General features: G+C 40.4%; 2 protein-coding genes across 2 annotated transcripts in view; one reads left to right on the top strand and one right to left on the bottom strand.

Moving 5' to 3' along the window:
* The window catches only part of LOC115112220 (nuclear factor of activated T-cells 5-like), a 68,063-nt gene extending 52,316 nt beyond the window's left edge, over nt 1–15,747 (bottom strand). The window contains 1 exon segment of the mRNA XM_029639127.2: nt 15,450–15,747. Within this exon segment, the coding sequence (XP_029494987.2) occupies nt 15,450–15,522 (73 nt within the window). The 5' untranslated portion in view covers nt 15,523–15,747.
* Nucleotides 15,748–18,137: 2,390 nt separating this feature from the next.
* Nucleotides 18,138–23,455, top strand: psmd7 (proteasome 26S subunit, non-ATPase 7). Its single transcript, XM_029639155.2, has 7 exons — nt 18,138–18,316; nt 18,797–18,888; nt 18,982–19,074; nt 19,174–19,271; nt 19,423–19,503; nt 19,762–19,853; nt 22,741–23,455. The coding sequence occupies exons 1-7, from the start codon at nt 18,243–18,245 to the stop codon at nt 23,171–23,173; spliced, it is 963 nt and encodes a 320-aa protein (XP_029495015.1). The 5' UTR covers nt 18,138–18,242; the 3' UTR covers nt 23,174–23,455.
* Nucleotides 23,456–23,518: the final 63 nt, after the last annotated feature.

Genomic DNA, 23,518 nt, shown 5'->3' with positions numbered 1-23,518 from the left:
AACACAAGCAACCATCCAGTGAACAAGGAGATTATTTCTTAAGGACATGGCTGAGAAAATAGAACCTAGGCCATAATTCTGCACATCATCATCAGAAGGATACTGGGCATGTTTCAAAGTGTGCCTGGGTAGTAGTGTGAAACTGACACCATCAACTGCTGTGATTAGACTAAATTCAAATTGTGTGGAGCAGAAAAAGAGTGGGAAAGCTGATTTATTTTAGATTTCGGCTTCTCTCTAAACCCATGATAATCCATAAGGTTAAAAAGAGAGATCACTAATCCATCCTTTCCCTGTGTATGCCATGCCTGCAGATTTGTGGTAGAAGTGCAAGCACAGGTGTGGGACTGAATGTTTGTTCATCGGTTTTAAAAGAGAGGAGATTGGTATTGTAGTCTCATTGTTCCGATCAGAAAGTCAAACATTTCAAATTATTATCAAGAATCTAATCAAAAACTGGCTTAATATGTTGTCCCTCTGAGGTCTTTGATCTTTCATCATCATAAATATATTAGCATTCAAGGAAATCAAATATTTTTAAGCGCATGCCACCAAGTTTGTTTAACATAGCAGAGTCAATATTAATTGAGGGCAAGCACACAAAGCAGCCCGCTCCCCTTGTGATGGTTAATGATTGATCCTATGGGCTCTGGTGGGCCAGCTTAGAGACATAGAGGGCCTCTGCCAAAGGGAGATCTGTGGTCCAGAGTAGGACAAAGATACCAATACTGATGGAAAGCATCACTGTGTAATACACTCATTAAGACAGGGACCAGTCTCTCGAGGCCTGAACTCTTAAGCTTACCAAAACCACAGGGCTTGTAAATTGGGCCAACGAATTAACTTAACAGTGAAGTAAGTGTTCAGGAGTAAAGGTTTCATTGTGTGGCTGGCCATTTCAAATATCTTGCCTTGTAATCTTCCAATTCCATTTGACTTCTAATGGTTGTTATACCTCACAATTCAAGTCACAAGTCACAATTCTACAACTTGACAAGGCAAACTGGTGATGGGGTAAAGAAAATTGCAAGACTATTTTGGAAAATATTATATTGATACTTTGACTCCCAAGTATCAATTTTGCTAGGTAGAATTTGCTAGCACTTGTGGCTGTACCTGTGCCAAACCTCCAGTATTTTTCATCCTATAACTTGTTCTCAATCTTCTTTAGAAAAATATTGAGCCAACATGTTTTCAACACTTTTATTATAATGACTGATCAAAACTAATTTTCTCATGCTCTCTTCTCTCTGCAGCAGACATATAGTGAGCAATGTTTGGAACATCAAAACACAACACATAAAATCTTGATCATCTCAATAGAAATCGCATTGGCACTAAGTATCGTGATATCATTTTGTGAGGTCCGTGGCAATTGACAGCCCGAAGACAAGCGAAGTATGCTCTTATCCTATAGTTTCAAATATTCTTACGTCTATGGTACTGTACCTGGATCACATTACAAAACCCAACTGAGATGTATTAAATGCAACCTAAGCCCTCACTGCCCCTACATCTACATATAGACTATGTGAATTCTGACTAAAAACAGATGTAATAGGAGAGATGTACTAGAAATAGAAGTGTTTCACCTCTAGGGCATTCTGCCATGTTTTCAGACAGCAGAGACACAGCCATATGCTTGGCTCCATCTCCACAGCCGTGTTTGCAGTGTAGTGTGATTCACTGCATCATTAGAGAGCTGCTCCCAGAGGCCCTGGAACTCTCTCTCTGAGCCGCGGGAAACACCACAATATGATCCGTAAATGACAGAAAAGAAAAGTACAGTATGACGACACAACCTCACGCAGCCATGAGATAAACAGCTGCCTGCTCCAACTTCCATGTAAGCTGTGAATGTTTCATGTTTTGATACAACTTCAGCTGCAGACTATGGAACGCCGTTTGGGTCTTTGCGTGTCAAAAAAGATACACGTCAAATAACACTATTTGACAATAAAACTATTTGACGATTAAATAAGCGTTTAATTTGACACGTCAAATTGTGAGTGCTGAATTTGCACGTGCAAGCCAAGCGCCACCACGATTATAAGTAGCACTGTCAAAGCAGTACAAAAAAAGTATGCAAACAAGCACACACCGGCCACAAACGATGTGTAACAATACCGCGTTAGGAATAAAGCATTATTTGCTCGACCGCTACTAGTTAGCACCAATACAACCAACCTGAAAACAATGACCAGTAGAAACTGCAGTCATTTTCACTATTCTTAGCAATGATTTAGGAATCCTTGTGAGTAAGTATTAGATAGGTAGCCACTTGTTGTTCACCTATTGAAACTGAACTTCAGTTCATGAAAATAAATAGCTAGCCAGCTAACGTTATAAGCAGCCTGCTAGCTTCATCTGTGTTGTGAAGCTAGCCATAATAAAAAAAATAGGTACAATAGTAGAATTGCAGTTTGCCTTTAAAAAAAGTACCTCTTTGAAAGTGATGCAGAAGTTTACAATTGTTGGAATCATGCCATATTTAAACTAGATAATGTTAAACAAGGTTGGAATGTGAAGCAATGAAATGGGGTATCAGTCTACTCGGTGACACCCACAGAAAACAACTGTTAAGAGTTTACACAAATATTAGCGTTGTAGATCTTATAGCGGGACTGTGAAATCACCTCCCCAGTCAGCCTATTGTGTGTATTCACATTCATATTGCACTGTACAGCTTTACCTAAGGATTGGGGATCAATGAAATTAGGTATCTGTCTACTCAATACATTATTTTCCCAACACCCTCCTCTGAGTTATCTGACTCCAAAACATCCACACAGTATTGTTTTTCTTCAGGAATAATGTTTAATACACATAGTAGGTTGACCAGAAATGTAGCTCAATTCAGTTGTTTCAGAGTCCTGCAATAAGAGCTATGATGCTAATGTTCTCTGCGTGTCACAGAGTAGACTGATACCGATGGATTGTGGATCAATGACATGGGTAATGCTGTACAGTGAAATAAGTATGCCCCCAAAGCAATTCTGAAGTGTAATACATTGTGTGATTTCAACAGATTGTCAAATTAACTAATTGTCTTTTGATGATTTTATATAACAACGTTCCAACCTCGTTTATTATGATCTATACAATTATGGCATAATTACACTATTTGTATTCATTTGCATCACTGTCAATTACATACTTTTAATTTAAAGGCTAACCACAAAGTCCAGTATTGTGGTTAATCCTTATTGTGGCTAGCTTCACATAGATGGGTCAGACCACCATTAATCAAATAAGAACTGTTTAATAAATTAGGGTTATTTTAGATGATGACAGCTAGCTAGTTAACTATAGCTACTGAAACAGATTGTTGTTTTGCTATGTTTTTGGGGAAGATCATTGTTAGCATCCATGAGCTAGCTAGCTTTTATTATGACCAGGACTGTAGGTGCGCGAGACAACTTTATCAGCATCATAGCATACATATAGATGAATCATTGTGACATATGAAATACGAGTTATAGTGTAATCAATGTGTAATAACTACGTAAAAAATGTATGAACGCATTTAATTATTATGGGACGTGCAGTCATATTCAGGTCCTGAATGGTCAACAAGCTTATCTGACGTATCAAATAGTGTTATTTGACGTGCATCTTTTTTGACACGCAAAGACCCAAACGGCGTTCCATAGTTTTATATCAGCCACATAACATTGTAATAGATGTTACCTACCTACAAGGATGTAGGTGTTTGACAATTGATGTAATAAATTACCACTTAAAGCCTAAAAATTAGGTTAAGAGAGTCAACAGAACATTCAATGTTCATTGTACTCTGTCCTGTCTATGTAATGCTTATCATCATCTTCTTTATCATCCCAGTTTTTCCCCTATATTAATTTAGATGCATTTTTTGTGTATATATACAGTGGGGAGAACAAGTATTTGATAACCTGCAAAATCGTCAGTGTTTCCTACTTACAAAGCATGTAGAGGTCTGTAATTTTTATCATAGGTACACTTCAACTGTGAGAGAGAGAATCTAAAACAAACAAAAAAAAGATTTTTAAGTAAGTAATTTGCATTTTATTGCATGACATAAGTATTTGATACATCAGAAAAGCAGAACTTAATATTTGGTACAGAAACCTTTGTTTGCAGAGATCATACGTTTCTTGTAGTTCTTGACCAGGTTTGCACACACTGCAGCAGGGATTTTGGCCCACTCCTCCATACAGACCTTCTCCAGATCCTTCAGGTTTTGGGGCTGTCGCTGGGCAATACAGACATTCAGCTCCCTCAAAAGATTTTATATTGGGTTCAGGTCTGGAGACTGGCTAGGCCACTCCAGGACCTTGAGATGCTTCTTACAGAGCCACTCAGTTGCCCTGGCTGTGTGTTGTTTCAGGTTGTTGTCATGCTGGAAGACCCAGCTAAGACCCATCTTCAATGCTCTTACTGAGGGAAGGAGGTTGTTGGCCAAGATCTCACAATACATTGCCCCATCCATCCTCCCCTCAATACGGTGCAGTCGTCCTGTCCCCTTTGCAGAAAAGCATGCCCAAAGAATGATGTTTCCACCTCCATGCTTCACGTTTGAGATGATGTTCTTGGGGTTGTACTCATCCTTCTTCTTCCTCCAAACACAGCGAGTGGAGTTTAGACCAATTTTTGTCTCATCAGACCACATGACCTTCTCCCATTCCTCCCCTGGATCATCCAGATGGTCATTGGCAAACTTCAGACGGGCCTGGACATGGGCTGGCTTGAGCTGGGGGACCTTGCGTGCGCTGCAGTATTTTTAATCCATGACGCGTAGTGTGTTAGTAATGGTTTTCTTTGAGACTGTGGTCCCAGCTCTCTTCAGGTCATTGACCAGGTCCTGCCGTGTAGTTCTGGGCTGATCCCTCACCTTCCTCGTGATCATTGATGCCCCACGAGGTGAGATCTTGCATGGAGCCCCAGACCGAGGGTGATTGACCGTCATCTTGAACTTCATCCATTTTCTAATAATTCGCCAACAGTTGTTGCCTTCTCACTAAGCTGCTTGCCTATTGTCCTGTAGCCCATCCCAGCCTTGTGCAGGTCTACAATTTTTCCCTGATGTCCTTACACAGCTGTCTGGTCTTGGCCATTGTGGAGAGGTTGGAGTCTGTTTGATTGAGTGTGTGGACAGGATTATTTTATACAGGTAACGAGTTCAAACAGGTGTAGTTAATACAGGTAATGAATGGAGAACAGGAGGGCTTCTTAAAGAAAAACTAACAGGTCTGTGAGAGCCGAAATTCTTACTGGTTGGTAGGTGATCAAATACTTATGTCATGCAATAAAAAGCTAATTAATTACTTAAAAATCATAAAAATTACAGACCTCTACATGCTTTGTAAGTAGGAAAATCTGCAAAATCGTCAGTGTATCAAATACTTGTTCTCCCCACTGTAGATATATATATATATATATTTCTGCCAAGACATGCTTTTAAAAGGATAGTCGTTGGCTCAATGACTGAAAGTCTATGGGAACAGGTAGCATGTCATTGCACGAATAGTAACAATGTACCCACCCCCACCTTACCCTTGCCACCACTGCTGAAAACAATCCTAAGAAAAACAATGATCATCCTCTGCCTCTTATCTTGATGGATGGTTCAGAAATCATAGTTGAGGATTGGAGATGAAGAGATTAGTTGTCATACAAGTGGTTTCAGTGTCAATGGGGCCATATCATGTTCTAGTCCAGTGGTTCCCAAACTTTTTATAGTCCCGTACCCCTTCAAACATTCAACCTCCAGCTGCGTACCCCCTCTAGCACCAGGGTCAGCGCACTCTCAAATGTTGTTTTTTGACACCATTGTAAGCCTGCCACACATACTATACGATACATTTATTAAACATAAGAATGAGTGTGAGTTTTTGTCACAACCCAGCTAGAGGGAAGTGACAAAGAGCTCTTATAGGACCAGGGCACAAATAATAATAATCAATAATTTTGCTCTTTTATTTAACCATCTTACATATAAAACCTTATTTGTTCATCAAAAATTGTGAATAACTCACCACAGGTTAATGAGAAGGGTGTCCTTGAAACGATGCACACAACTCTGCCATGTTGGGTTGTATTGGAGAGAGTCTCAGTCTTAAAATCCTTTTCCACACACAGTCTGCGTCTGTATTTAGTTTTCATGCTAGTGAGGGCCGAGAATCCACTCTCACATAGGTACGTCGTTGCAAAGGGCATCAGTGTCTTAACAGTGTGATTTGCAAAACCAGTAATCTGGCAGTGGCTTCTGATGAAATTAAAGTTTCACAGAACCGCGTGTTGCAATTTCGATGAGGCTCTCTTGTTCAGATATTGGTAAGTGGACTGGAGGCATGGCATGAAAGGGACAACGAATCCAGTTGTTTGTGTCATCCGTTTCAGGAAAATACCTGCATAATTGCACACCCAACTCACTCAGGTGCTTCGCTATATCACATTTGACATTGTCCGTAAGCTTGAGTTCATTTTGACACAAAAAAGCATACAATGATGGAAAGACCTGTGTGTTGTCCTTGTTAATGCAGACAGAGAACTTCTTAATCATAGCCTCAATTTTGTCCCGCACATTGAATATAGTTGAGGAGAGTCCCTGTAATCCTAGATTCAGATCATTCAGGTGAGGAAAAACATCACCCAGATAGACCAGTCATGTGAGAAACTCGTCATCATACAAGGGGTCAGACGAGTGAAAATTATGGTCAGTAAAGAAAACTAAGCTCGTCTCTCAATTTTAAAAAACATGTCAATACCCTGCCCCTTGATAACCAGCGCACTTCTGTATGTTGTAAAAGGTTTACATGGTCGCTTCCCATATCATTACATAGCGCAGAAAATACACAAGATTTCAGGGGCCTTGCTTTAACAAAATTAACCGTTTTCACTGTAGTGTCCAAAATGTCTTTCAAGCTGTCAGGCATTCCCTTGGCAGCAAGAGCCTCTCTGTGGATGCTGCAGTGTACCCAAGTGGCGTCGGGAGCAACTGCTTGCACGCACATTACCACTCCACTATGTCTCCCTGTCATAGCTTTTGCGCCATCAGTACTGATACCAACATGAGCAGCAGCTACTTTTGGCTACATACAGACCGTTAGTGGAATCCCACGAGAGAGTAACGGTTAATGTGATTGGATGTTAATTATTTGACTAGGTTACCTGTATTTGACAGTGTGTTGTTATTTTTCTCAACACTAGATGGTTTAATTTTATTTTTGGCAGTGAAACGAGGCTACTCAGACGAGAAAAAAACCTCACCCAAATGTATAGCCCCGTTGGAAAATATAAATGGACTGTTTGAAAATGTGAAGAAAAAAAAACATGTAAAAATAAAAACTATAAACTTTTTTTATATAAATATATTTTAAATGCGAATCATATTTTTATTTGGCGTACCCCTGACGGCATTGAGCGTACCCCAGAATACCTGCTCTAGTCCAGCAAAATGACACATGACATTATGTTATTTCAATGCTTGTAAAACTCAGTAAACGATGAGCATTGTGTAAAAACAGAAACTGGAAACATAGTGTCTCATTTAAATTTGAGCGTTTTCAACCTCTCAAAACATTTACAGGGCAGCAATTGAGGAATCTCTCTCTCCCTCAAATTCTCTACTTTCCCTTCTTATTACAAAAGTGGATAAACGTCCTCTAAGCCCACACAAAATCTTTCGGATTATGATTATGTAAGGAGCCTGCCTGTCTAGAGAATCATACATGCCCGGTCACTCATTCCACCCTTAAAAGTAGTGACACAGAAAAATAGATAGCCCTGTGAGCCCACTGTAATGATATCCATCTGTAGCTCCTCAAGAAGCAGACTTTCAGTGAAGAAACTAGGCCTAGCCGAATCATTTTCATATTCTTACATGGGGCAGTCCATTACAACCGCAAGTCAGGCCAACTCAAGTTAACCCATTTATGAACAAGTCCCTGACATCAGTCAAGAGGAGTCATTTCTTCACTCTGCTGGCTTTAAAGCCACACTGATTAAGGGTGGCTCTTTGACACCCTCTGGGCTTCACTCTGCCACCTCTCCAACACTGCTAGGCCTATGACATTTAGGCTACCCTCAGCAAATTTGAGCCACAGAAACAATCTGATCGTTTGTGCAGAGATTACTCTGGGCATGCAGCCTCTGTGTGGTCACTGCCAGCAGCCAGCCAGGTAGAGGATTAACAGCACGGTCAGACAGAAAGTCAACACAGCCCTTTATACTTTAGGTTGGCCAGATTATTGTGAATTCAGTTGAAAAACAGAGTCAACGTCTTATGGATACCTTCAGCAAACCGCAAACATACCAAAGACACAAGAAAAATATACCCACTGGTTTTCTCCCTTTTCAGTTGAGGGAACATGCCGTTTAAGTTATACAGTATCTGTCTTGGAAAGTAGGCAATGAAGACTGAAGAGTCATCTAAAATGCTAAGGAACTCAGGGCTCAGGTGCAACACTACACCAGCAGAGTCCCTACTTGCCCAACGTTGTGATTGAAGATGAACACTCACATGCACCCTCGGGACTGACTGGATGAAAAATCCTGGTAACTGTATGGTAATTTCGGGTTTGATGAAGATAGCAGGAAAAAAGTTTAATTTCTCTCTGACTAAACTGCACAGAGATTACTGGGGTCCTGTACTTGGAACCAAAGAAGCGTGTATATTTACGAACAGAATATACAGCTGAAGTCAGAAGTTTACATACACATAGGTTGGAGTCATTAAAACTCATTTTTCAACCACTCCACAAATTTCTTGTTAACAAACTATAGTTTTGGCAAGTCGGTTAGGACATCTACTTTGTACATGACACAAGTCATTTTTCAACAATTGTTTACAGACAGATTTCACAGAGTATCACATTTCCAGTGGGTCAGAAGTTTACATACACTAAGTTGACTGTGCCTTTAAACAGCTTGTAAAATTCCAGAAAATTATGTCATAGCTTTAGAAGCTTCTGATAGGCTAATTTACATTATTTGAGTCAATTGGAGGTGTACCTGTAGATGTATTTCAAGGCCTACCTTCAAACTCAGTCCCTCTTTGCTTGACATGGGAAAATCTAAAGAAACCCGCCAAGACCTCAGAAACAGAATTGCAGACCTCCACAAGTCTGGTTCATCCTTGGGAGCAATTTCCAAACGTCTGAAGGTACAACGTTCATCTGTACAAACAATACTACGCAAGTATAAACACCATGGGACCACGCAGCCGCCAAACCGCTCAGGAAGGAGACGCGTTCTGTCTCCTAGAGATGAACGTACTTTGGTGAGAAAAGTGCAAAGCAATCTCAGAACAGCAAAGGACCTTGTGAAGATCTCTCTCTCCAGATGAAATCTCGCGTCTTGTGACGGCCGGCCGCCCAACAACCTGCCCGCTTGACCCTATTCCCTCCTTTCTTCTCCAGACCATTTCCGGAGACCTTCTCCCTTACCTCACCTCGCTCATCAACTCATCCCTGACTGCTGGCTACGTCCCTTCTGTCTTCAAGAGAGCGAGAGTTGCACCCCTTCTGAAAAAACCTACACTCGATCCCTCCGATGTCAACAACTACAGACCAGTATCCCTTCTTTCTTTTCTCTCCAAAACTCTTGAACGTGCCGTCCTTGGCCAGCTCTCCCGCTATCTCTCTCAGAATGACCTTCTTGATCCAAATCAGTCAGGTTTCAAGACTAGTCATTCAACTGAGACTGCTCTTCTCTGTATCACGGAGGCCCTCCGCACTGCTAAAGCTAACTCTCTCTCCTCTGCTCTCATCCTTCTAGACCTATCGGCTGCCTTCGATACTGTGAACCATCAGATCCTCCTCTCCACCCTCTCCGAGTTGAGCATCTCCGGCGCGGCCCACGCTTGGATTGCGTCCTACCTGACAGGTCGCTCCTACCAGGTGGCGTGGCGAGAATCTGTCTCCTCACCACGCGCTCTCACCACTGGCGTCCCCAGGGCTCTGTTCTAGGCCCTCTCCTATTCTCGCTATACACCAAGTCACTTGGCTCTGTCATAACCTCACATGGTCTCTCCTATCATTGCTATGCAGACGACACACAATTAATCTTCTCCTTTCCCCCTTCTGATGACCAGGTGGCGAATCGAATCTCTGCATGTCTGGCAGACATATCAGTGTGGATGACGGATCACCACCTCAAGCTGAACCTCGGCAAGACGGAGCTGCTCTTCCTCCCGGGGAAGGACTGCCCGTTCCATGATCTCGCCATCACGGTTGACAACTCCATTGTGTACTCCTCCCAGAGCGCTAAGAACCTTGGCGTGATCCTGGACAACACCCTGTCGTTCTCAACTAACATCAAGGCGGTGGCCCGTTCTTGTAGGTTCATGCTCTACAACATCCGCAGAGTACGACCCTGCCTCACACAGGAAGCGGCGCAGGTCCTAATCCAGGCACTTGTCATCTCCCGTCTGGATTACTGCAACTCGCTGTTGGCTGGGCTCCCTGCCTGTGCCATTAAACCCCTACAACTCATCCAGAACGCCGCAGCCCGTCTGGTGTTCAACCTTCCCAAGTTCTCTCACGTCACCCCGCTCCTCCGCTCTCTCCACTGGCTTCCAGTTGAAGCTCGCATCCGCTACAAGACCATGGTGCTTGCCTACGGAGCTGTGAGGGGAACGGCACCTCAGTACCTCCAGGCTCTGATCAGGCCCTACACCCAAACAAGGGCACTGCGTTCATCCACCTCTGGCCTGCTCGCCTCCCTACCACTGAGGAAGTACAGTTCCCGCTCAGCCCAGTCAAACCCCCCCCCCCCTTAAAAGATTTAGATGCACTATTGTAAAGTGGCTGTTCCACTGGATGTCTTAAGGTGAACGCACCAATTTGTAAGTCGCTCTGGATAAGAGCGTCTGCTAAATGACTTAAATGTAATGTAAATGTAAGATGCTGGACGAAACAGGTACAAAAGTGTCTATATCCACAGTAAAACGAGTCCTATAATCGACAAAACCTGAAAGGCCGCTCAGCAAGGAAGAAGCCACTGCTCCAAAACCCCCATAAAAAGCCAGACTACGATTTGCAACTGCACATGGGGACAATGATTGTACTTTCTGGAGAAATGTCCTCTGGTCTGATGAAACAAAAATAGAACTGTTTGGCCATAATGACTAAAGGTCGACCGATTATGATTTTTCAACGCCGATACCGATTATTGCAGGACCCCAAAAAAAGCCGATACTGATTAATCGGCCGTTTTTTAAAATGTATTTGTAATAATGGTAATTACAACAATTCTCAATGAACACTTATTTTAACTTAATATAATACATCAATAAAATCAATTTAGCCTCAAATAAATAATTAAACATGTTCAATTTGGTTTAAATAATGCAAAAACAAAGTGTTGGAGAAGAAAGTAAAAGTGCAATATGTGCCATGTAAGAAAGCTAACGTTTAAGTTCCTTGCTCAAAACATGAGAACATATGAAAGCTGGTGGTTCCTTTTAACATGAGTCTTCAATATTCCCAGGTAAGAAGTTTTAGGTTGTAGTTATTATAGGAATTATAGGACTATTTCTCTCTATACGATTTGCATTTCATATACCTTTGACTATTGGATGTTCTTATAGGCACTTTAGTATTGCCAGTGTAACAGTATAGCTTCCATCCCTCTTCTCGACGCTACCTGGGCTCGAACCAGAAACACATCGACAACAGCCACCCTCGAAGCAGTGTTACCCGCAGTGTTACCCATGCAGAGCAAGGGGAACAACTACTCCAAGTCTCAGAACGAGTGACGTTTGAAACGCTATTAGCGCGCAACCCGCTAACTAGCTAGCCATTTCACATCGGTTACACCAGCCTAATCTCGGGAGTTGATAGGCTTGAAGTCATAAACAGCACAGCAATGCTTGAAGCATTGTGAAGAGCTGCTGGCAAAATGCACGAAAGTGCTGTTTGAATGAATGCTTACGAGCCTGCTGGTACCTACCATCGCTCAGTCAGACTGCTCTAACAAATCATAGACTTAATTATAACATAATAATTTACATTAAAAAATCTGGCAAATTAGTTCGCAATGAGCCAGGCGGCCCAAATTGTTGCATATACCCTGACTCTGCGTGCAATGAACGCAAGAGAAGTGACACAATTTCACCTGGTTAATATTGCCTGCTAACCTTTCTTTTAGCTAAATATGCAGGTTTAAAAATATATACTTCTGTGTATTGATTTCAAGAAAGGCATTGATGTTTATGGTTAGGTACACGTTGGAGCAACAACAGTCCTTTTTCGCAAATGCGCAGCACATCGATTATATGCAACGCAGGACACGCTAGATAAACTAGTAATATCATCAACCATGTGTAGTTATAACTAGTGATTATGATTGATTAATTGTTTTTTTTATAAGTTTAATGCTAGCTATCAACTTACCTTGGCTTCTTACTGCATTCGCTTAACAGGCAAGCTCCTCATGGGGCAGGTGGTTAGAGCGTTGGACTAGTTAACCGTAAGGTTGCAAGATTGAATCCCTTAGCTGACAAGGTAGAAATCTGTCGTTCTGCCACTGAACAAGGCAGTTAACCCACCGTTCCTAGGCAGTCATTGAAAATAAGAATGTGTTCTTAACTGACTTGCCTCGTTAAATAAAGTTGTAAAAAATTAAAAATAAATTAAAAATAAATTAAAAATCGGGGTCCAAAAATACAGATTTCCGATTGTTATGAAAACTTGAAATCGGCCCTAATTAATCAACCATTCCGATTAATCGGCCGACCTCTAATAATGACCATCATTATGTTTGGTGGAAAAAGGAGGATGCTTGCAAGCCGAAAAACACCAACCCAACCGTGAAGCACGGGGTGGCAGCATCATGTTGTGGGGGTGCTTTGCTGCAGGAGGGACAGGTGCACTTCAGGAAAATCATGTGGATATATTGAAGCAACATCTCAAGACATCAGTCAGGAAGTTAAAGCTTGGTTACAAATGGGTCTTCCAAATGGACAATGACCCCAAGCATACTTCCAAAGTTGTGGCAAAATGGCTTAAGGATAACAAAGTCAAGGTATTGGAGTGGCCATCACAAAGCCCTGACCTCAATCCTATAGAAAATGTGTGGGCAGAACTGAAAAAGTGTGTGCGAACAAGGAGGCCTACAAACCTGACTCAGTTACACCAGCTCTGTCAGGAGGAATGGGCCAAAATTCACCCAACTTATTGTGGGAAGCTTATGGAAGGCTACCCGAAATGTTTGACCCTAGTTAAACAATTTAAAGGAAATGCTACCAAATACTAATTGAGTGTATGTAAACTTCTGAACCGCTGGGAATGTGATGAAAGAAATAAAAGCTGAAATAAATCATTCTCTCTACTATTATTCTGACTTTTCACATTCTTAAAATAATGTGGTGATCCTAACTGACCAAAGACAGGGAATTTTTACTTGGAGTAAATGTCAGGAATTGTGAAAAACTGAATTGAAATGTATTTCGCTAAGGGGTATGTAAACTTTCGACTTCAATTTTATATCTCTGCAGTACTCAGGAAATTAAAAAATTGTTTTCAGGAATGGGTTACAAAACATTTCTGATTTTAATAAAGATGACACTTTCTACTTTGTAGGGGATTTGAGGGAGTAAAAAAAGGGACATAGGCTAGCCTAAGTCCACTGGCTATTTGAGATGTATTGAGATGTACAATGGACTTTCACTGTGAAATTGGACATGTTTAATACCGTTGTTTGTCAAAGGGCTTATAGATATGTTGTTGAAGTGCTGTATTGAGACATATTGCGAAACCATATGAAAAGAGATTTGGAGGATGAATCAGTGTACCTGGCACTGAGTATTGCCAACATAACATCATACCCTTGGAAAAACAAAAGCCGCTCTGAAACAGTTGTCAATTTGCCACACAAATAGCACATGACCTTTAAGCAAGTACAGTGTGAGATACTTAAAGACATCTCTAATTCTACACTTTCACATTTGACTGTGCAGCGACCCACTCCTCTCAGTGATTCTACTCTCTGCTGCAGATCTCGAGCAACCCCAGTTCAGCTCGGCTGTTGCATCAGTCAAGAGGACTGACATGCTGCTGCGGAGACACCCCTAACTGTTCAGCCAACCAGTGCACCCTTGGTTGTTGTTCAGTGGGACTAGGCCATGGTGAATAGAATCTATTTGGACCTACAACTACACCATAGAAATAGGGCCTAGGCCTATATTGTACTCTAGTATCTGCCTCTTTTTTAAGTCATCATCTGAGTGATGACTGTATGTTTAAACATTAAATATTGAAATTACTGCTGGCACAGTGTTGGTAAACACTTCCACAGAATGCATTAATGGCTTTCAACATAGGGTATCAAACATTTTTGTGTTGTGACCTCAATGAGGCAGCCTTTATCCTCTCATACTCATGATAGCACTACACATATGTGTAGGGTATTGGACCATAAACACAAATTACTTTAATAACATCATTACATGTTAAATAAATAAAATAAAAATAATTTGTGGAGTCATTTACCAGCTGAATAAATAGCCTATTTGACTTGTGACGAACAACAGTAACATGTTGACATTGCATCAAGGTAAGCAACTTTTAAAGCTACATTGAATGGTATAAAATCTAATACTTTCTTACATTCATAAGACTAGCCTATTATTAAGAGGCAACTTTCTATTTTATTTTCTTATATAATCTACACATGGATCTAATACACAACAGATCACTTGGCCAATTCCTACTAATATTTTCTAGACAGCAGGAATGCAAAAAAAATAGGCTAGATCTGCTATGCCTGCCAAAGAGGTCCTCACCTTTGTAAGGTGGATAAATAATAAACTGGGTCAAAAGGGTAAATGTATCATGTGGCATTGTGCATGAAATTGACAGGATTTAAGGCAAAGTATTTCCTTTTTTATATTGCATAATCGTCACATACATATAGGAAACAAACAGGATTAAACTAGCTTTAGTGTTAAAGAAAATACTCTAATTAAAATAAAAAAAAAACAGATTTACGCATGACGTTACACTGATGATGCTTTCAAGACAACTGGAAATTTGGAGAGAAAAAAAAAGGTCAAATCATGACGTCAGTGATCTTCAGGTCGGAAAGACGGCGCTCTTGGAAGATGTCTGGGTTTCTTATTTGGAATTCCGAGATGGATGACCATTCAAACCAATTTTTCCCAGTCAGAGCTCGTTTTTTCTGAGTTCCCAGTTGTCTTGAATACACTGAAGTCGGCGATTTCCGATTTCCTAGTTATTCTGAACGCGGCATCGGCTTTAGATCTACTGTTTAGATGCAATGCCAAAGCGACGTAGATGGATGCGGAGCGCTGGCGTTCACCTCGACCGGGGCGGCCAAATAAACCAGGGCAGTCGCTCTCACAACACACATGTACGAGAGTAACAGCGTATATCAGTGAAAAGAACTAAAACAACACAGACAAGAAAACATGAAAGTCTCAGTTTAACATAAAATAGATGTATTACCTTTGGAATATAGGGATTTGGGGGAATTCAGGTCGAGATCCGCGCTGAGTAGGGATATGAAATCAGAGGGCATCGTAATGCCTCTGAAGAGGAGGGGAAATCGGACGCCCTCAGATATGAACGTCGCTGAGCTAGCAAGCTAGAAATAAATATTTCTCTGAAACTGAATTAATGAGAAATAAATATACTGATAACAAACAAAACGCTATTTGGCATATAGACTACGTATATCTTGAACCAGTCGTTATTAGCCTGTGTAACACGCTTCTTTCTGCCTCCTTCACGTTAGTGTTTGTCAAATGTGTTCAGTTCGTCTATTTTCTGTACAGCCCCGCCCACCCATGACGCAAACCCGTCATCTAAGATAAGACAGTAGCCACTGGACAATAATCTGTCACATGATTGTAGGCCTACAACTAGTCTGACATTTGCACAATTGAAAGTGTAACAGCACTAGGCCTACTCAAATAATAAAGGAAAAGTCCATCGGATAATTGTCATTCTTGCATTTGGTGATCTCCCCCAAATGTCAATGTAGTTATAGGATAATGCACAAGCAAATGGTCATGATGAGATTGGTCACAGCTTTTCTTTCTTTGTGGCACAGTGGCTATAAGTCATGCAGGTGCATCCACTCATCACTTTGGCCATTTCTGACGTGTTATGTCATATATGTGATATTATAAGAGTAAACAAATACTGTGGCACTGCAACTTACAACTTTCAAAAGTAACAGCATAGCTGTTGGCCGTTGAGGTATGCATTATACTTGCAAAAGGATTTGCAGCTTGTCACCTGTGCTAGATTATCACACATTAAAGTCCTCAACCATTTTCCACAGAACCAGTTCTTGGATATTAGAGTATAATGAAAGGATCATGGTTCTATGATATGCATCTCATAAGGCCAAACTATCAGCAGAAATAAGAGGATTTTGATTCAGTGTGAGATACTATTTGATAAACGTTTGAAGGTTTCTATGGATTTGACAGTTACATGTTTTTCACTTATGCCACCTGTTTAAGTATGATAACTATCAGTTTAAATAAATATACAGACTTTAAAAAAAAAATTGCTTATAAAACACAATGAGCTTCTTGGAGTGGAATGAATAATGATATGCTTATACATCCTAACAATGGCCAAGAGCAAAGTTAATGCAGCAGCAAGGTAATTGCAGAAACCTGTTTGTTGATTGGGGCATGACTGTAACAATGGGTGTACTGCACTGTACTGTAGATCTTGTGAGTTATGTGAGACTTTTTCGTTATTCATGTCATATGTACCCTTTAGAAAGTTTCCAGGTTTGAAGATAGACATTAAAGTAAAGATTGGAGGATGGCACACTGACTTCTGCCAGAACAAATCCCAACATCAAATCAAATCAAATTGTATTGTTCGCATGCGCAGAGTACAACAGGTGTAGACTTTACAGTTAAATGCTTACTTAGGAGCCCATTCCGAACAATGCAGAGACATAATCATAGACCTAATCTCACCACTGCACTCACCACATGCATCCTAAAATAGTCATTCACATGCCATGGTCTACATCTGTGATTGATCATTACTTTCTCAGTGCATTGAGTTAATCAACAGCAAATGTTTCGTCAGTTGTTTCACATTCACAAGTTCATTACTCTTTCTATAAAAAGAAAACAAACTTCAAACGACCTGTGGCCTTAGTGTTTATGACCGTGTCCTTGGGATTTAACGCTTTTATTGGCCCTATGATTTTGCTGATAATCAGGCCTCTCTCACCCTTCCAAATACTTTCTGTTCAGTTAATTAAAAAAAAAAAGTTTGACAGGTGGGCTACATTTCAAGTAAAGTAGACAGTAGGCCAGCGATAAAATAGCTCCCTGCCCAGCTTGTAGCAACCTAACAACCTAAGGATTTATACAGAGGGTTATAAGTAGTTTATAAACTGCTCATTATTCGTTTATAAGGCATTACCCTAACTCCCCCATTACAAGAAGTCTCATCAATCTTTGTAGAAAACACCATACAACCAAAATTCTAAATATTATGTTTAGTTAGATAGCACACACAGGGTGAGGCATGTCATGCACACAGCATGTGGCAAATACTACTAACCTTGGATGAGCATGAGGGTAATAGCGTCTGCTAAATGACTTAAATGTAAATGTAATGAAATGACCAAGGGCTGATTATTATTAACTCTGAAGAAACGCGAGAAGAGAGTTCACTATAAAGTGAAGCCCCAACTCGAAGAGCTACAGCTATAACGATGGAAAATACATTAGGATACAATTGATTGATTGATTTGTCCACCAAGATCCATGTCTGCCTGGTCATCACGAGTAACATTGAAAATAGGTCAAATGTCTAAATTCAAAAGCACTTACATGCTAGAATAAAACTATGACAGGATGGGACAGTGTGTAAGAGTTATTTCTGCCTTTACAGCCCTCTAGTGTTAAAACCAGGGACAGCCCAACCCATGTAGGAATCCATACTAAAAAGCTTGAACTGCAACTTCGCAATGATTCTACACAAAGTATATTCTGAACTCGTTCGAGTAAAAAATAGCCTGACAAATTCATTTAAGATATTTCGCCTGACATTTCTTTTAAAGGGTATTCAAATCCATGCAAAATGCACGTTAGAACCCAAACGGAGCATTTTTTTGCGCTGTTTTGATAAATCCATACCTTTGGCTCTTTGGTCACATGACCCTACGCGAAGGATTGTGGGATTGTGGAGCACTGACGGTGGTTGTCGTTCTCTATCGCGAAAATATTTTCTATTTAATTTAATTCACACATAAACATGCCGGATTTGGCTGTTGAGAAAGTGATTGTCCATCCCTTGGTGCTCCTGAGTGTGGTGGATCATTTTAACAGGTAAATTATTCGAATGAGCTAGACAGTTGTTGATGATTGTTCAAAAATGTGGACTCACTGTTGTTTCCCAAATAACAGTGAAGTTTAGCTAGCTAACTAACGCAAACGACTAGCTAGCGACAGTAAATTAACTTAGAGCAATCAAGCTAACGTTAGCTAACTAGCTACTGTGTAGCTAACTAGCTGATTCACCTCGGAAGGCTCTGATTCACCTACGTTAATGCTATCCAGTATAGCTAGTAGCTAGCTAACGTTAGATACACAGGTTCTCATATTACACAAATGGCAGGTTTCCTCAACGCAGTGCATCGTTTATGCACTGTACTAGCTATTGTAGCTAGCTAACGTTAACCAGCTTGTAACGCGTTAGCTCCATCCGCGCTCTCTAGTCAGGGATGTCACTGTCACAAGTGTGCAACAAAGGCGGTTCAGAAACTCTGTCTGTAGCTAACAGCCTACTCTTGTTCTGTATTTGATCAGAATCGGTAAAGTTGGAAGTCAGAAGAGGGTTGTGGGTGTACTTCTCGGCTCATGGCATAAGAAGGTTCTTGATGTGTCCAACAGCTTTGCAGGTGAGTTTCCTAACCTATTTCTACAACCACGGTCCATTCTTTGATTACACTCTGTTTTTTTGTTGATCTGGCTGAACCCCCCCCTTCTTCCAGTGCCATTTGACGAGGATGACAAGGATGATTCTGTGTGGTTCCTGGACCATGACTATTTGGAGAACATGTACAACATGTTCAAGAAAGTCAATGGTAAGTCTCGAGTTCTTTAACTTAGTGTGCATTTTAATAACACTAGATTCTATTCTACAATGTGATTTAGTGATTGAACATATATTCCTATTGTTTCAGCAAGGGAAAGAATAGTTGGTTGGTATCACACGGGCCCCAAACTACACAAGAATGACATTGCCATCAATGAACTTGTGAAGCAATATTGTACTAATTCTGTAAGTATAATTACAACATTTTAGTTGAATTTAATACAAAATGTTGATGTAATTTTTTACTTAGCAATTACATATTACTGCTGATGTCACTGATATGAGTAAACATACTATGGTACAAAGATTTTAATTTGATTTTTTTGGTTGTTTGTAGGTTTTAGTCATCATTGACGTGAAACCGAAAGATCTGGGTCTACCAACGGAGGCCTACATATCTGTGGAGGAAGTGCATGATGTATGTTTTTAACACGGGAATTATTGAATGAATGTAAAAGTGGAATTACAATTCTCTATTACCTCTGCAACAAAGTTTTATGCTGCATGTCAGTTTTACATCTACCACAAAGATTGTAGGATTAGAAAGAATGTCTCTGTACAAATCAAAGTTAATGTTGTGGAGCAACGGATGCCTTTTGAGCTTTAATGTTGAGGAAAACTGACAAATTCACTTGAGAAGAAGGTCCAATGGTTGTAACATTCCTTTTGTTTTTAGGATGGCACTCCAACGTCCAAGACTTTTGAACATGTCACCAGTGAGATTGGTGCTGAAGAAGCAGAGGAAGTGGGAGTGGAGCATTTACTCCGGTAAGACATGACCCATGCATGTGGTCAATGTGTTTGTACTTGTCATTTGTCTTGAAGTTCAATATGTAAATGACCGTCGTTCTTGTATTATTGCTCATCATTTCTTCAGACCAGATCTGGGTTCAAATACACGTATATTTAAGTATCTGGTACTGAAAATACTTTTTTTCCCTGTTTTGAGTATTTTCAAATACACAGCCCAAAACAAGTACTTTCATTTGAGTATGTGAATGGTTATTTGTAAAAAAATAAATAATAATAATTGTATTTGAAACCATTTTCAAATACTTATTTCAAATACTATTTTCAAATACCTGGGTTAAGTGCATGGGTGTGTATTTGAGTCAGTGTATTTTCAAATGCTTTCCAAGTGTATTTCTAAAATATACTGAACAAAAATATAATCACAACATGCAACACTTTCAAAGATTTTGCTGAGTTACAGTTCATATAATTAAATCAGTCAATTGAAATAAATTCATTAGGCCCTAATCTATGGATTTCACCTGACTGGGAATACAGATCTGCATCTGTTGGTCACAGATACCTTTAAAGTAGGGGCATGGATCAGAACCAGTCATTATCTGGTGTGAACACCATTTGCCTCATGCAGCATGACACATGTCCTTCGCATAGAGTTTATCAGGCTGTTGATTGTGGCCTGTAGAATGTCTTCCCATTCCTTCAGCGAAGTTGCTGGATATTGGCGGGAACTGGAACACATTGTTATACATGTCAATCCAGAGCATCCCAATCTTGCTCAATGGGTGACATGTCTGGTGAGTATGCAGGTCATGGAAGAACTGGGACATTTTCCTCTTCCAGGAATTGTGTACAGATCCTTGAGACATGGGGCCGTGCATTATCATGCTGAAACATGAGGTGATGGATGAATGGCACGACAATGGGCCTAAGGATCTCGACACAGTATCTCTGTGCATTCAAATTGCCATCGATAAATTGCAATTGTGTTCGTTGTTCGTAGCTTATGCCTGCCCATTCCATAACCCAACCACCACCATGGGGCACTCTGTTCACAACGTTGACATCAGCTTATGAAACATGGGAGTATAAAATGTTTACATGTTGCGGTTATATTTTTGTTCAGTGTGCACTAAAACATTCAATATTCTTTTCAAATCAAATGTTTCTGGATACGTACAGTACCAGTCAAAAGTTTGGACACACCTACTCATTCAAGGGTTGTTTTTTACATTGTAGAAAGTAGTGAAGACATCAGAACTATGAAATAACACATGGAATCATGTAGTAAGCAAAAAAGTCTTAATCATATCAAAATATATTTTCCATTTGAGATTCTTCAAAGTAGCTACCCTTTGCCTTGATGACAGCTTTGCACACTCTTGGCTTTCTCTAAACCAGATTCATGAGGTAGTCACCTGGAATGCATTTCAATTAACAGGTGTGTCTTGTTAAAAGTTCATTTGTGGAATGTCTATCCTTAATGCGTTTGAGCCAATCAGTTGTGTTGTGACAATGTAGGGGTGGTATACATAAGATAATATTTTACAAACGGGGCTAAGTCCATATTATGTCAAGAAACAGCTCAAATAAGCAAAGAGAAACGACAGTCCATCATTACTTTAAGACATGAAGGTCAGTCAATGTAGAACATTTCAAGAACTTTGAAAGTTTCTTCAAGTGCAGTCGCAAAAACAATCAAGTGCTATGATGAAACTGACTCTCATGAGAACCGCCACAGGAAAGGAAGACCCAGAGTTACCTCTGCTGCAGAGGATAAATTAATTAGAATCAACTGTACCTCAGATTGAAGCCCAAATAAATGCTTCACAGAGTTCAAGTATCAGACACATATCAACATCAACTGTTCAGAGGAGACTGCATTAATCAGGCCTTCATGGTTTGAATTGCTGCAAAGAAACCACTACTAAAGGACAACAAAAAGATGAAGAGACTTGCTTGGGCCAAGAAACACAAGCAATGGACATTAGACCGGTGGAATCCTGTCCTTTGGTCTGATGAGTCCAAATGTACGAATTTTGGTTCCAACCGGCGTGTCTTTGTGAGACGCAGAGTAGGTGAACGGAGGATCTCCGCATGTGTGGTTCCCACCGTGAAGTATGGAGGAGGAGGTTTAATGGTATGGGTGTGCTTTGCTGGTTACATGGTCTGTGATTTATTTAGAATTCAAGGCACACTTAACCAGCATGGCTACCACAGCGTTCTGCAATGATACGCCATCCCATCTGGTTTGCGCTTAGTGGGACTATCATTTGTTTTTCAACAGGACAATGACCCAAAACACACCTCCAGGCTGTGTAAGGGGTATTTGACCAAGGAGAGTGATGGAGTTCTGCATCAGATGACCTGGCCTCCATAATCACCAGACCTCAACCCAATTGAGATGGTTTGGGATGAGTTGGACCGCAGAGTGAAGGAAAAGCAGCCAACAAGTGCTCAGCATATGTGGGAACTCCCTCAAGACTGTTGGAAAAGCATTCCAGGGGAAGCTGGTTGAGAGAATGCCAAAAGTGTGCAAAGTTGTCATCAGGGCAAAGTGTGGCTACTTTGAATAACCAAATCTATTTTGATTTGATTAGCATGTTTTTGGTTACTACATGATTCCAAATGTGTTATTTCATAGTTTTGATATCTTCACTATTATTCTACAATGTAGAAAATATTAAAAAATAAAGAAAAACCCTTTTGAATGAGTAGTTGTGTCCAAAATGTTGACTGGAACTGTACTCTAAATGTATATGAAAGTAATTGGAAAAACTAGTATTTTAATCCAATTCTGATTCTTACCATAAAAATTTAAGGCCAGTTTTTCCACCAAAAAGGGAAACCGGTTGACTTAAAACATGCAAGTCACTAAAATAAAATGTTTTGTGTCTCTATCCAGAGACATCAAGGACACAACAGTTGGCACCCTGTCTCAACGCATCACCAACCAGGTGCATGGCCTAAAGGGCCTCAACTGCAAGTTAGTGGATATCAAAGGGTATTTGGACAAAGTTGCCGCAGGTAAGCTGCCCATCAACCACCAGATCATCTACCAGCTGCAGGACGTCTTCAACCTGCTGCCTGACGTCAACCTTCAAGAGTTCATCAAGGCATTTTACCTCAAGACCAATGACCAGATGCTGGTGGTTTACCTGGCTTCACTCATCCGCTCCGTGGTTGCTCTTCACAACCTCATCAACAACAAGGTCGCCAACCGAGATGCAGAGAAGAAGGAAGGCCAGGAAAAAGATGACAGCAAGAAAGAGAAGAAAGAGGACAAGGAGAAAGAGAAGGGAGACACTAAGAAAGATAAGAAGAAGGAGAAGAAATGAGGAAGCAATGGTCATTTCTGACTACAGACTGACTTTGTTTTCGTTCTTCCCACATGTCAGACATTATCTTGTTGTTAAGACCCTCTCATTTTCAGAATGGATTAAAAGAGTGAAGGGAATTGGCCATTTGTTTGTCTACTCCACATAAGTCTAATCATTTTTTCATTCTTATGCAGCCCATTTGGTTAATGTTGAAAAAATACTAGTTTGCTATGGTTCAAAACTATTTTTTTTAATTTCACAACAAACATGTTACTAATACAACATTGTAATTATCTTGTATCCTGCTCTCCTCCTCATTGTTGTCTCCTCACATGTTACCATAATAACCATATGTGTATTTGT

The sequence above is a fragment of the Oncorhynchus nerka genome, linkage group LG28 (assembly GCF_034236695.1).
Source record: "Oncorhynchus nerka isolate Pitt River linkage group LG28, Oner_Uvic_2.0, whole genome shotgun sequence".
Lineage (NCBI taxonomy): Eukaryota > Metazoa > Chordata > Actinopteri > Salmoniformes > Salmonidae > Oncorhynchus > Oncorhynchus nerka.
The sequence above is the reverse complement of the archived record's forward strand: the minus strand, read 5'-3'. Positions and strand labels throughout refer to the sequence as shown.